This window comes from Lepisma saccharinum, chromosome 23 (assembly GCF_977018435.1).
Source record: "Lepisma saccharinum chromosome 23, izLepSacc3.1, whole genome shotgun sequence".
Taxonomy (NCBI): domain Eukaryota; kingdom Metazoa; phylum Arthropoda; class Insecta; order Zygentoma; family Lepismatidae; genus Lepisma; species Lepisma saccharinum.
In genome coordinates this window covers 29,504,200-29,520,445 of record NC_139251.1, presented here as the reverse complement: position 1 = coordinate 29,520,445, position 16,246 = coordinate 29,504,200, and the positions used below count along the sequence as shown (strand labels likewise).

The 16,246-nt window shown below is 39.0% G+C and overlaps 1 protein-coding gene across 1 annotated transcript; it reads left to right on the top strand.

Annotated features, from left to right (window-relative positions):
- The first annotated feature begins 420 nt into the window (after positions 1-420).
- On the top strand, positions 421-5,625 carry LOC146005454 (uncharacterized). The gene has a single exon (XM_083144696.1). It carries the CDS (start codon positions 421-423, stop codon positions 5,623-5,625), a length of 5,205 nt encoding a protein of 1,734 aa, XP_083000822.1.
- The last annotated feature ends 10,621 nt before the right edge of the window (positions 5,626-16,246 follow it).

The following is a 16,246-nucleotide window of genomic DNA, read 5'->3' as shown; positions in this document are numbered from 1 at the left end:
TACTTACGTCAATATATGGTTGCATGTTATGTGCTCAATCGTAGAACTTCCTGTGTCACAGTACTTATTGCGTATTACGTGTAATTTTCGATCACAACGGTTACGCGTGTGGTTTGAACAGACATTCCGTATCGTTATCGTGCGTACGTCGAATGTTTTGTTACAAGACTGACTTATACACGGTAGTATTCAGTGGACAATAAGTTATCTGTTACGATAACTCAACACGGGACTGAGCATCATAAATATGGACAGTTTCGAGCATTCACTACAGTATCCTGCTGTCGGCTGAAGTGACGTCATCGCCAACACCCAGGGAAGCTTCAGATCAAGGTCAGTAGTTAGATAGGCTCGCACCATATTTTGTTTACTCTTTCCTCACGTACTATTACCTACATATCTTGCCCTCTTTCCTTCGCGATGGATGAAGAAGAGAAAAGAGTGTTGATACGTAGGAGAGCTGGATTTAGGGGCCAGTTAACACGAACACAAGCATTTGTCAATGCCTTTGAAGATACGGGGGAAGTTCAAGAAGTAAGGGTCCGTTTACAAAATTTAACACCTTTGTGGGAAAAATATGATGAAGTTCAAACACGTTTAGAAGTAGAAGATATAAACGAGAATCATGAACCTCACAGGGAGGATTTTGAAGAAGTTTACTACAAGGTACGGGGTAAAATGGAATCCATTATAGAGAAACATAAACAAGCACAAGCAGCACCTACAGATGGATCGGATGTTGTAAACAATGCTTCATCATTAGGCACCAAGCACATCAAATTACCCACAGTATCTTTACCCACGTTTCACGGTAATTATCAGGATTGGTTAGCATATTCAGATGCATTTCAGGCTATGGTTCACACAAATGACAATATTCCTAAAATACAGAAATTCCACTACTTGCGTTCATCATTGGAATCTGAAGCAAGAACACTTATCGATACTTTGCCCATGACCGATTCAAATTATGATATTGCATGGCAATTGTTGAAAGATAGGTATGAAAATAAACGACTGATAGCAGCAAGTCATGTCAATAACATCTTGCATGTGAACGCAATTAACAAGGAAAATGCCACAGAATTACGTCAGTTCATCAATGACGTCACCAGTAACTTAAATGCTCTTCGAGCTCTTGAATTACAAACACCGTTAGAAGATGTTATTTTGATACATCATTTTTTGGCTCAACTTGATACTCACACAAGAAGGGAATGGGAATTAAGCCATACCGATCAGTCGTTCCCTACACTGAAGGAACTGTTCACCTTTCTAGAACAAAAATGTCAAGCTTTGGAATCAATGAAGTCTGTTCACGTAAACAAAAATGTCAATGAAAACAAGGTTAGCCCTAAACAGAAACACATCCGTCAGTCAAATTCTTACCTGACAACTACAAATACGCAATGCTATTTCTGTAAATTAGCACATTCCTTATATTCATGCAAGTCTTTTGCAGGCGCCAGTCTGAAGCAGAAACAAGAGTGTGTGCGCAATAACAAACTTTGTTATAATTGTCTCAGATCGAATCATAATTTTAGGAACTGTACTTCAGGTAATTGTAGACGCTGTGGATTGAAACACAATTCACTGTTGCATCCAGACGAAGGCGGTAAACGAGGAGGTTCTCTAAGGCAAGACCAACCAAGGAATGACTCACCAGACACGAGGAACGAAGCTGCAAGGACAACTTCAGTACAATCTTCATACTGCACATTTAAGAGTAAACCAAGATCACACGTTCTGCTATCGACAGCTTTAGTAGAAGTCGTCGATTCTAGAGGACAGCCACATACATGTAGAGCTCTCCTGGACAGTGGGTCTCAGTCAAATTTCATCAAGGAAGATCTTGTTCAGAGACTACAGTTACGAAAGCAGAAAAATCATATTCCAATCAGAGGAATCAATAATGTTTCATCGGAAGCCAAGCACAGTGTAGACATTCAGTTGCGCTCAAGAGTGTCAGACTTCCAGACTTCACTTACTTGTCTGATACTCCCACGCATCACAGGGAACGTACCTTCTCAAGTTATTCATCATGAACATTGGAACCTACCAACCGACATTGAGTTAGCAGATCCAGATTTCTACAAACCAGAGGGGATAGATCTACTAATTGGATCAGAACTTTACTTGCACTTACTTCTTCCTGAAAGACAAACGAGAGATGAAAACTATCCAGTTCTTCAAAATACTGAATTAGGTTGGATTTTAGCTGGTCGGATGGAACAGCCTGTACAACCTAGTACACCCACAGTAGCATGTTTTGTACGCATGGAAGACAATTTGGATTCTCAATTACGGCGTTTTTTCGAGTTGGAGGAAATGTTCTCCAAACCAAAAACAGCTGAAGAAGTAGCTTGTGAAAACCACTTCGATCAACACACCACCAGAGAAGAAACAGGGCGTTTCATTGTTCGTCTCCCATTTCGATCAGATCATACAGAGCTAGGACATTCATACAACCAGGCATTATTCAGACTACATCAGTTAGAGAAGAGGTTTCAACAACAACCAGAGTTGAAAGAGGAGTATGACAGAATACTCGAGGAGTATGAAATGTTGGGACACATGAAGCCAGTACAACCAGATCCAAACAAAGCTGATGACGTGTCATACTATTTACCACATCATCCAGTATTCAAACCTAGCAGCAGCAGCACGAAGACCAGAATTGTTTTTGATGCATCAGCAAAAACAACAAATGGAGTATCATTAAACGATATACTGATGGTCGGTCCAACCACACATGACGATCTTCAGTCTATAGCTCTTCGCTTCAGAACGCACAAGGTTGTATTTACGGCAGACGCCGAGAAGATGTTCAGACAAATTCTGATTCATCCAGATGACACTAAGTTTCAACGCATACTTTGGAGAAAATCTACAGATATGCCAGTACAAACGTTCGAGCTCACAAGAGTCACATTTGGTTTGGCATCATCACCGTTTTTGGCGACCAAAACATTGCAGCAGTTAGCTGAAGAGGAAGCAACCAAGTTTCCGAATGCATCCAAAGTTTTACAACGAGATGTTTACGTTGATGACCTTCTCACCGGAGCCAACAGTATTGAAGAAGCTAGACAATTGCAAGGAGAACTAATCGATTTACTGAATTCAGGAGGATTCACTTTGAAGAAATGGTGTTCTAATCATCCAGAACTTCTTGAAGCAGTACCAGCTACTCATAGAGAAATGCAACTACCATTTCAGTTCGACAAGGGAGCAAACGTTACGGCTTTAGGCCTCACGTGGGATCCAGTCACAGATAAATTGCAAGCAAATAACAAGGAGATAGTGTCATGTTATGAAGACAACATCACTAAACGACAAGTAGCTTCTATTGTCGCATCAATCTTTGATCCTTTGGGACTAGTGAGTCCAATAGTAATTTCTTACAAGATATTTCTACAACAATTATGGTTCCATAACATGGAATGGGACGATAAGTTACCAGAACAACTCAACATGGAGTGGAAACGTTTGTTTCAACAGCTACCAAACATTAATCAGATACAAGTTAACAGATTTGTGCTAGTTCAAGGAAAAGTGGTTGACATTCAACTCCACGGATTTTCAGATGCATCGCAAGTTGCATATGGCTGTTGTTTGTATCTTAGATCAACAAATGAAAATGGTGAAACCACTGTACATTTACTTTGTTCACGTTCGCGTGTGGCACCTATAAGAAGAATCACTCTTCCTCGTCTTGAATTGTGCGCTGCATTGTTGCTGGCGAAACTAACACACAAGGTGTTACAACTACTACAATTGGAAGTCAGTAGAATCAATCTATGGACCGATTCGAAGATCGTACTGGCGTGGCTTGCATCACCTGCAAGACGATGGAAAACCTTTGTATCGAATAGAGTTTCACAAATCCAAGAATGTACTAAGCCTCAGTACTGGAAACATGTAGTGTCAGCACAGAACCCCGCAGATTTAATCAGCAGAGGGACAAATGTAGACTCACTACACACCTCTCAAATGTGGTTTCATGGCCCTGATTGGCTATCACTTCCAACAACATCATGGCCTTCGAGTCCAACATCGTCAAGGGATAATGACTTCGAACTCGACGAACTTGAAGAACAAAGAACAACTATAGTAAGTCTAGTCACAAATGCACCAACAATAGAATTTATCAGCAGATTTTCGTCGTTATTGAAACTTCAAAGAGTGATTGCATATTGTTTGAGATTTCTACACAATGCGAGGAACAAACAAGAGAAACATATAGGATCATTGTCAGCAAGTGACTTAAGATCAGCATTGCATACTTGCATTAGAAGCATGCAACACGAAGTTTATGGCAAGGAAATACGAGAATTGTCTTCTAACAGTCAGGTGTCAAAGGATAGTCAACTTTCAGACTTACATCCTTTCCTCGATGACAAGCAAGTACTCAGAGTTGGAGGAAGACTTAGACACTCGCAGCTACCATATGATAGCAAACATCAAATCATATTGCCACCGAAGCATCATTTAACTGAATTGATCATTCTTTCAGAACACCACAGGCTATTACATGCAGGACCACAACTCCTTATATCTTCATTACGACAGGAGTACTGGATACCAAGAGCCAGACAAGTGGTCAGAGCTATTCTGCATAAGTGCCTCATTTGTTTCAAACTAAGAGCATCTATTTCCAACCAACTCATGGGACAATTACCACCATCCAGAATACAGTCCACTAGACCATTTCTAAACACTGGAGTTGATTACGCTGGACCAATTATCATCAAGCCGTCAATCACCAGAAGCAAATCAAGGTTGAAAGCATATGTAGCAGTATTTGTATGCTTTGCCACCAAGGCTATACACCTAGAATTGGTCGGAGATCTCAGCACCAAGTCATTCATTGCTGCTTTACGAAGATTTACGGCACGCAGAGGGAAATGTTTGAACTTGTACAGCGACAACGGAAGAAATTTCGTCGGTGCCAATCGTGAATTACAAGACTTGAAGAATTTATTCCAATCATCAGACTTCAGCAAGTCTTTAGAAGACCATGCAGCTCAGGAAGGATTCAAATGGCATTTTCTACCACCCAATAGCCCAAATATGGCTGGACTTTGTGAAGCAGGAGTGAAGTCCATGAAGCATCACCTGAGGAGAATCGTAGGGAACTCTGCTCTCACTTTCGAAGAACTTGTAACACTCTTAGTTCAAATCGAAGCCTGTCTTAACTCCAGGCCCCTCACAGTATTGTCACATGACCCTACAGATCCCAGTTTTATAACCCCTGGCCATTTCCTTATTGGTGCACCCCTAACTAGTTTTCCTGAGCCTAGTCTAACTAACATCAAAGAATCCAGTTTATCCAGATGGCAGAAATTGCAGCAGATGTACCAACAACTATGGGACCGTTGGTCAAAGGACTACTTGCATTCCCTGCAGCAGAGGACCAAGTGGAACACCCAAAAGAAGAATTTGGAACCAGGAACAGTGGTTTTAGTGAAGGAAGATCACCTACCTCCACTTACATGGAAACTTGCTATAGTTGAACAAGTGCATCCTGGTGCGGATGGACTAGTGCGTGTTGCAACTGTTCGCACTTCGTCTTCAACTTATAAACGTTCAGTTAACAAACTAGTGCCTCTTCCAGTAGATCATTAGTTGTACTTTTGTTGATCGACTCGATCAAGAGGGGGGACTATGTTTGGGATAGATTAGTGTATGTATTATTATTTGTGTTATCAAAATGTGAAAATTTGTATATCATAAGTATTCATTATACTTGTCGCCACTAGGTGGCAGGACAGTGCAGACTCTGCTTCGGAGACTGTGCAGGGCGTGGTACATATCGGGAAATACCCGCACTGAACGAGAGATCAGCGAGAGACATTGCTACACGGTGGTCGACTCCATTCCAATGTAGTCCAGTGTCAGTGTACATTAAATAGTGTATATAATCAGTCCAGTGTTTAATTAAGAAACGCAACAAAGACAAGTGGGTGGAAGAGACTGGAGAATCGTAGCTACGTAACATAACCATTGAGAAGATATCCATCGCCTAGATAGAGAATCTCTATATCCCCTTGCGATAGAGAACTTATTAGAAGAATGAAAATACAGATTAAACGAACAAATTTTATGTGTATCCTTTCGTCAAAATGCTTAGAAAACAATATTACATACTTGTTCACTAATAGAAAAGAATAAAAAAATTGTCCTTGGTGGGGATCGAACTTAGACCTCACTGATGAAAGCTCTGTACGCTAACCAACACTCTATCAATAGCACCATGTTTTCTTTTTTCCAGTCAGTCTGTTTCCTTCCTCAACACCTGAAGACGAAAATGCATGTTAATTTCTCTCATAATTGTTTCATTGTCTATTAATAGAAATCACGTATGTGACAAATAGACGCATTCTTTCTGTGAAAAATCCCATGTTTCGCACATCGTGCTTCTCCATTTACTGTTATTTGGACATTCACTTGGAAGCTAAAACTTAGCTTTGTGTGTTTGTTTCACGTGCATGTGTGTGAGAAGAATGGTGTGAACGTGTGTTCGATGTTTTTCTGGGCATTATTTTCGTTCAAAGCATTAATATAATTGTAAAATACGGAATTTACAGTAATGCAAGGAGATAAAATATAAACCCAGTCCGTCAGGTTCGTTCCCAAACAACATTAAATAATGGAACGTAACGTGGACCGAGTATTATTCCATGTCGAGAACAAGAGACATTACGATCGACAATCTTCATCTCGTATTTCTCTTTGGCATCACTACTCAATTTACAGATATGTATACCCGTGACTGGTATACAAGCCGCAGAATTGCAATGCTGGTTGGGTTGTCTAGTCACAAGGCGCTTGGTGGTCAGACATGGATGGCTTGCTTCAGTGCTTCTTCAATAAGGTCGTTACAAGCCAGAAGTGTCCGTGACTGTACCACAGATTAATAAAATCGCTTACTTCCTATCTCTCCTTTGTAATCTGTGCGTATACCAAACCGGGCATGTGGAGTCACCCTACGGCGGTTTCGAAACGTAAAGCGTTGTCATAGCAACCTCTCCGCTAATCATATCTTATTACTCTTGGCAGTGACAGTTGAATGCGTCTCAGCGCAATGATCCGCTCACCCCACCCTTCCTATCCTGCTTTCATTTTTTGCTAATAATTCGGGACACATCTCGTAAGGTCGTATTAATTATGTTATTTAAGTGCATAAAAATGTTCTACAAGGATAAATACCATTGTTCAGTTAATGCATGTTACGTTTGAATGATTTCTACATCTAAGTTACGAGATATACAGAATTAGTAGCCCAGAAGCACAACATAGGAAAATAATTTCAAGTTCCTGAAATTCCAGCACGCAAATCATTCCGTTGTGCATGAAAAATGGTCGGTGTATTATCTGTGGTAATAAGTACTTTTATTTCGTATTCACCCTTTTATGCATTGTTTTTCTGACATTTTCGGCAAATCGCGATTGTATCTTATGTAAACTCTACAGCGATTTCTTTGTTCGTAGATCAATGCGTTTTACCCCTCCCTCGTCGTTGTTTATTTAGCGTCGCATTTTTTTCAATTTTAGGCTAATCGCGACGATGCCATGTAAAATTGATGACAGAAAGAAAGCTCTAACAGGAACTCGAACCCTGGACCCCTGCATTAACTGAACAATAGTATTTATCCTTGTAGAAAATTTTTTATGCACTTAAATAAAATAAATACTACCACCTTACGAGATAAGTCCGAATTATTAGCAGAAAATAAAAAAAAGGAATGGAAGGGTGGGGTGAGCGGATCATTGCGTTATTCAAAGTGTTCTAAAGGGCGTTCGAGACATGTTGCAACATTTCCCAAATTGTATCTTAATCTTCATAACAATTGCTGCACAGTTTAACGTGGGTGCAATCTGCAGGATACAGCACACTTAATATCAGCAACTGTTTCTGGTGCTGTTACTGAATGTCTAGTATTATCGGAGGATCGGCTGTAATTTTATCCCTTGTGTACCATATTCAATCGCAAGATGTAGACACTTCTGATTTACCAACGTAAAAAATTCCATTCATCTGTCTATGGCCTCATAAAACGAAAGACAAATGCATTCACTTTCTCTGCAATTGATATCAGTGGAGTACCCTGAGGAGGGGGGGGGGGGAGATTTGATGCCGAAAATGCCAGGGAAACAAAATATAGGATTCGAATGTTTTGTCTGAGGAAATAAGAATAAAACATAAAACGTATTATTAAAAACTACTGATGGAACATTAGCGCTATTCATCTAACGAAAACATTACAAATCGGCTGGAGGCTTGTAGGTATGAAATATACTGGAATAAAAGATATATACATATAGTCAGTACTTGTTTTCCAAACTTAAAATGTGATGTAATATGTTAACGGGACTTTCATCACACAGTTTTTTTCTTATGGGCTTGAGTCCACCTGGGCTCAGTCGCTGGGTTTTCAGCCTGTGTATAGGACTGGTGGCAACCCACCATCCTGAGAAAATTGGAGACCTACAAGTGAGTAGCGTAACTCAGTCTGGGAAATCTTTAACAGCTGAGGGTTCGAGTGCTGACCCCACGTCACCCCATTACTGGTTGAAGATCTTCACACCTCTAGGTAGGGTTATGGGAGGCAGACTGGCAGTCAGGTGATAGGCCAAGGCCCTTCCAGGGCTGTAGAGCAGTGGATCCCAACCTTTTTCAGTCGGGGACCCACCTTGAAGGATATTACACTTCATGGGACTCATAAGATGGGAACCAGCGGAATTAATTTGTAGGGGTGTGCACCCAGTTTATAATCATATATTTGCTCTTTTACAACAACACGGCCTCAATTTAAATTGTTTAAGCAATATATGTAAGTAATTTAATGTAATAGGTTTCTTAAGACCCAGTTAACAAAGTTTCGAGCCCAAGTTCTCGACCCACCAAATGTCCCTTCAGGACCCAGGAGTTGGTCGCACCCTATAGGTTGAGAAACGATTCTGTAGAACCATGGGTTATGTTATGCTGTACATGAAAGTAAATATTTTACACTACAGTTAATTTCTATCATAACTCACATTCAGTGTTCTGTAGTTGAAATGATATTTTGGAAAATACAACATAGAAACTAGTTCAGTGCCATCTGCCATGAGAGAATATAATAAAATAAAAGCTATGAGTGACACAGCTCATTGGGGAAGTTATCAAACAGAATACGTTCTGGAATAAAATTGTAATTGTTTTAATTCTATCAGTCTATTTCTCTGTAAAAACTACTATGATGATGATAATGAATAGTTATGGGAAATAGAGTAAGAAAAGGTCACACCTTACACAAGTTAATCTAGAATGCCTATATAGCAACCACCTCATCTCGAAGTTGTGGTTCGGATCCCACTTTAAATTGTAGGTCCAGTCCCGATTGGCCTTACTGTGAATAAAGTGAACTTAAAACACCAAATCAATCAATCAATCGAAGTTGTATAAAATTTCACTTTTCTGGTTTGCATGAGAGTAATTTCTACCCATTTCTAAAAAACGTGTGGATGTTTGTAAGATATATTATTAACTAATCACTGCATGCTTATTCATTTAGTATTTGTCAAACATCCCTAATTTTTAATCATGTCATACAAGCGAGTTTTGTTCGAAGTTACTTACTGGAACCACTCTACATATTGACTACAATTTCATCATATGGCCGGACCCTGTGGGCGAGTGGTTAGCACATCGCGCTGCAACGAAAAGGGTCCTGGGTTCGAATCCCACTCGGGCTTGGTTGTTTGTGAATGTCCATTCATCAATTTCATAATTTCATCACTCATCCCCATCTTCGCAAATTAGCCAAGAGGCACAAAACGCGAAGTAAAATAAACTCAATCAATCAATCATCATATGGCATTACATATTTCATAGTTACAAAAAAATCTGGACTCGAAATATGAATGTCTTAGAATACAAAACAAAGCAGTCATGGAGTATGTAGGATAAGGCTAGATAAGCACACTCCCAGCCCCCCCTCCTAAACACACACAATGGAATTATAAATACACCACTGAAAGATCCTGCACAGACATGTATTTTATATATTCATATACTTAATACAGTACTGAACATGATATAATCCATGCATTCAGAATAAATATTGCACATGAACTTTAAAGTTAACTGAAAAACAAAAGAAATGTGCAAATTTTCAGCTGATGACAAAGAAACCAATAGTAATTTTTGCAATCTAGAGAGATTTCACACCAAAGTGACATGTGACATATGTCACTTGGAGATGAACCAATGAACAGCAACGTTTCACCCATAGTGTATGACATATTGACAAAATCCCTGCTACTCATTATCAGCTTCTAAATAATGTCACACATGATTCTAGTCAGTCTAAAAGAAAGTGATTATCATTCTTTCAAGCTTCACACTATCAGGTCAATCATTGGTGCATGATGTTTCTCATATCATCCCTCCATCAAGAAGTAAATTTAACTTGGCTTCGTATCGAACATAGGTGTCTCACTCATAGCCTGGTGCAAATTCTCAGAAATGTGGCTGTAAAAAGTGTAGGAAGCATTTTTGAGGAAAAGCGGGCAAACAACATTTTCTGAATGTAATTGAAGTGCTGATTCCGAATATTTTGTTTGCCACTCTCGATTTGTATGTTATGTGCTTCAAATCGCTAAAAAACAAAATGGCGGCCATACGAAATGAGCTCCAAATAACTTTTGAAGGAACAGAAACAAAATAGTAATCATGGTGTCAAACATTATGTTTTTGGGTATGCTGAATCCAAATATTATGTTTTCTAATCTGAAATTTTAAGCTATGTGATCCAAATCGCTAAAAAACAAAATGGCGGCCATACGAAATGAGCTCCAAATAACTTTTGAAGGAACAGAAACAAAATAGTGATCTTGGTGTCAAACATTATGTTTTTGGGTATGCTGAATCCAAATATTATGTTTTCTAATCTGAAATTTTAAGCTATGTGATCCAAATCGCTAAAAAACAAAATGGCGGCCATACGAAATGAGCTCCAAATAACTTTTGAAGGAGGAGAAAGAAAATAGTGATCTTGGTGTCAAACATTATGTTTTTGGGTATGCTGAATCCGAATATTATGTTTTCTAATCTGACATTTTTGAAAATTGTTGTTGTTTTTTTCCTCTTTTTTAAACAAAAGAACCACAAAAATGACTAAACCTATAATATCTTTTTTCTTTTTTTACTTTATTTCAGAACGATAGAAACATAGAACCATGGATCCACTTATAAATTTGAAAAGACCTGCACCTGTGAGCCATCATCTTAAGATGTTTCTTATCAGTTCCTCCAGAACATTGCCACAAACAAAGGATTTAGCTACTTCAGATATTCAAGATACTCTCCTCAAAGCCGAAACACTGGGCCAGGTTAAGCTAGACACCTTCGTGAAGGAAAGGATGATGGATGGCCCCTGGTAAAAGTCACACACAAGTCAAATTAAGTGATCCTCTACATAAGTCAAATGCAAAGACCTTCAAGTCCCTCTATGAAGTTAAATTGGTAGTAAGTGGCAAGAAACCATTTTAAAAACAGACAGGAATATTCTCCAGCGCCTCGTAACTGCCTATGAGGCAGGTCGTAATGTGGATCTAAATCGCATTTTGTGTCATTAACTAATGCCAATTCCAATCTCCCTTGCCAACACAAACGGAAGTCTGAGAACAGGAAACAAAGCCATTCTAGCTGATGTGATGACCAAGGATGTAATTTGTCCACCTGATATATCAATTCCGTCTGCGCCATGCCTTATAATAGATGTTCAAGCATTAGTTGTTGCACTTGGAAAGCCTGCAGGAGTTTTTAAACTTTGATCAACTGGCAGATGCATTTCTTAACCTTGTTCTTTCTATGGGAAGAAGCTTTAAGAGGATTGATGTCACCTTTGATAGGTATAATGCAACTTCAATCAAGGCTGGAACAAGGGATAGGCGCTTGAAACATGCACATTTAGTAAGAAGAGTAATAGAAAATGAATCCGTACCAATCCCCAACAAATTCGGTGACTTTCTTGCTAACTCGGAGAATAAAAAAGATTTGGCCTGTTTTCTCTCTAATCATTTGATCAACAATGCTCCTGAAGACAAAATATTTTGGTTTCCGGTGGATTTCACAAGGAGGATGACGTACGAACAAACAATCGTGATTTGTCTATTGAAGGATTGCAGGCAAACCACGAAGAGGCGGACACGCGTATTATAGTTCACTGTCTTAATTCTGGTGCTGATAACATTGTTGTCTCAGCACGTGATGCAGATATATTAGTGCAATAGGTAGATTAGATGTACGAAATTGTGGTTGCGAGCAGGAACATACATTCCAGTACATGGAGTCAGGCAGAAGCTTTCATTTACGGATCCTGTCTTCGAAATTCTCATCCCATTCCACGCCATAACAGGATTCGACACAGCATCCTACATTGCTGGTATCAGTAAGAAGACAGCATGGAAAATATTTAACACTACTAAATCTTGGTGTTGACGAATTGAAACAAGAAACAGCACACAAGGCAGAGAAGTTCATATGCAAGTTGTATGGTGTACCGGATGCAAGCAGCTGCGATGAAGCCAGAGTAAAGCTGTTCAGCAAAGGAAAAACACCACAAGCACTGCCCCCCCCCCCCCACTACCGATGCTCTACGGTTACATGTACAACGGGTCTACTATCAAGCCATGGTGTGGAGGCAGTCGGTCATACCCAAAACCTGTGTTACCACCACCTACTATCTTGGAATGAAAAATGGTTGATGGACAGCTCGTTCCAAAACTTCAATCGCTGCCACCAATACCACAACCCTGCTACGACATTGTCACCTGTAGATGTTTGGATATCCGCTACATGTTCCTGCAGGAAAGGCCAGCTTGTATGCACTGCAGCTTGCAAATGTGCAGATACTGGCACTAAGGAGTGCATGAATATCCGTGACTAGATAAATGTTATCCTTACTCAACCTTATTTTGCCTACAAAAATAGTATAACGTGCGGATTTATCATACACTGGTACTGTTAATATTTCAATATGGTCTTATGCTTTGAATAATATTATAATTTTGCATCTTTACTTCAGAAATGTTCTATACTTTTTTCTGTAACCTACTGTTACACTGATTTATTTCTAGTTCAAAAGTATGGATACGAAACATTGCATGGATGCAAGTAGCCGCCATTTTGTGTTTTAGCGATTTGGAACAAACAGCTTAAAATTTCAGATTAGAAAACATAATATTTGGATTCAGCATAGTAGGCTACCCAAAAACATAATGTTTGACACCAAGATCACTATTTTCTTTCTGCTCCTTCAAACGTTAATACGAACTCATTTCGTATTGCCGCCATTTTTTTTTTTAGCGATTTGAAGCATATAACACCAAAATCGAGAGTGGCAAACAAAATATTAGTAATCAGCACATCAAATATATTCAGAAAATGTTTGCCGGCTTTTCCTCAAAAATGCTTCCTACAGTCAGAATTTTCGAAAATTGTCCCAGTCTATCATGATCATTTGCTGCAAGGGCTAGACCATCCAATGTGCCATGTCTAAATGTTAAGTGATTGGCTTATTCCTACCTAATGTGTAGATTATACCAGTGGCGGTCCCTCCATGGAACAGAGGGAACAGGCTGTTTCCTCCTACTTATCGCCCATTGAAGCTATTTAAATTGTCTATATTAACATAATAAGAACACTTCTTTCTCCCGAAATCAACATTTCCAAAAGTAACGCCGAAGAAAAACATTCACCGTGACCGGGCGTTTGTTTACTTCACCTACCCTCGTCGTTCATCCCTCTACGGCCTGATGCCGAGTATTTCCGACCACGCGCGAAGGTAAACGATCCTCACCACGGAAGCTGAACTATCTAGCTGTTCCCTGCGAGAGACATCGCGAATTCCTTTTCCTTCGAATTCTTGCTATGTGCTAAAGTTTAATTGCGTCGTAGTGATAGTTTTGAGTGTAGTAAGTCCATATTTTCCTAATTTCATTGCAAAATTGCGTCTGTCATTCATAACGAACTGGAAAAATGTTCTATAGTCTTAGCGTCTGCTAAATGCTTTGGCTAAACGCTGCGAAATAGCTTCCAAGGGAACAGCTTGCATCCATCTGTTCCACCAGCCCCAAGCCAAGGCCCAAGACGCACGCAGCGGCAGGACAAGAAAGCGAATGTTGCGAGCGTAGGGTTGCGAATGTTGTATGATCGACCGGCTGAAGACGAAGGCGAAAGCTTTTAGTTCATTGAACTTTACAGAAAAGACATCAAACCAATACCTATCCTAACTGGATTAAAGACTAAAAGGAAATCATACACAAGGCATTTTCAAACAAGTTACTCAGGCACGTATCCAGGAATTCCTTTGGGTAAGTAACAGGAAAGGGATGATATCTTGAAACTCCAACAAACAAAAAAAGTTCGAGCAACATCAAATAACAGTATTTTGATAATGACCTTTCGGGGCTGCCAAAGAATACAGAGATAAAGTCTAGTCGGGACTGTATCTACTTGATATTTACAGGTCGATAATGTTAATAGACGATTAATACCTATGTACCAACAGCTTTGAGCCTCTCTGCAGAGCTGATTAAGGGAGCCCTTTATAAATCGTGCTTCATAATGTTTCCCTCTAGTTTCCAGTATGCAAGATTTTTACGCACAAAGGAAATAATGAGAATCCAACTACAAATTTTGTCGTTTTTTAACCAAAATAATAAATGTGAAACACTATCAGATTTTCATCATGTTTGATAATAATTTGACCAACTAAGCTGTCTTACATCTTTCACCAGCCGACCTCTATGGTGGGATGGTTACACAACACACTACGAAGCCAAGGGTCCCAGTTTCGAGCCTGGGCATGAGTGTTCTTTGTGAGTAGAGGCGCAACCACTGGCGTACGCTACAGTCCCCTCCGAAATTTTGAAAAATCAACATTTTCAAGTAAAAGCCCCATAAACTCTGGAAAAACCAGAGTGGTAAATTCAAGCCCTATAAAATTATCCCCAGTTGACATTTGTGAGAGTGGAAAGTTCTAAATATACGATATATCTTATTGTGTATGCCGCCCACTAGAAAGCAGTCAGGGATGCCAAATTTTGAAAGACATTGGTTTCTCAAATTCTCCCTTCCATGAATTATGATATTAATATGCAAAATACTCGCTATTATAAAAATATTATTTATTGATTTTAATACAAAAATATATAACAATAACAAATATAATAATAACACGACAAACTCTTAGGTGCGCTATGTTCCCACGCACCCCTATAAGTTTTTGCCCAATGAAAGCATCCACCTATACAATTCCAGCCCCTCCAGAAAAAAAAAATCCTGCGTACTCCAGTTGTCGCAACCACAATTTTTTGTCTGGAGGGGGGCCAGCACCAAGACAAACGTGCAAATAATAATAATTGTAATATAGTGGTGGTAGTGGTAGTAATAATAGTAGCATCAAAGACGTTATTAAAAATCACGCAAGAAGGGGTTAGAAGTCTGTGCTAAAGCATTTGTGATGGAGCAAATGATTTGAAAATATTTTTCCAATATATTTTCCATTTTCAATTTCACATTAGCTAATACTGGAAAACAAGCACACAACTGTATATTTGAAAGACACAAAATGCATGATGAACATAAATCTATTTGTACATATGACATGTATTACTTTCATGTACAACATTTTTTTTTATTTATGCAACATGGAACGACGTAAAATAAGAAAATATATAAGTATGCAACATGTTAACGCTAAATTGTGTATGCATTCAAAGTTTCTTTAATATATATATATATATATTAATGAGAATACATTAAATACATTACATAATCAATTCATCCGCCTCATAACAAATCAACAGTGAAAATAATACAAATTTTGTCTCCTTTTCCTCAAAAGAATTATTCGTGCATTTCAGACAAAACTTTTTAACAGCAACAGTCTGAAGTAGCTACATATTTGGTCTTACTTCTCTCTCGGGTAATTTAGAATGCATTACAGAAAACAATCATATTGGGATTGATGCGAGCAAGAACATCTTTAGATCCAAATTTTTCTAACTGAAAAACTTAATAGGGTGCAAAACGTTTCACAGGGCGCCATGGAATTCTCTTTAACACATTTTTTAAATTTCATTTAGACCATTTTTCCCCATAGCTATGGCTCTCAACTTGGGCTATAAAAATAGTAAACATTGCGAGCAAAGCGAGGAAGAAAATTTTACGAAAATTTTAAATCAATGGGGGCAA

Excerpts from the sequence above, each read along its gene's own strand:
- LOC146005454 (XM_083144696.1), top strand. The coding sequence starts at position 421 with ATGGATGAAGAAGAGAAAAGAGTGTTGATACGTAGGAGAGCTGGATTT.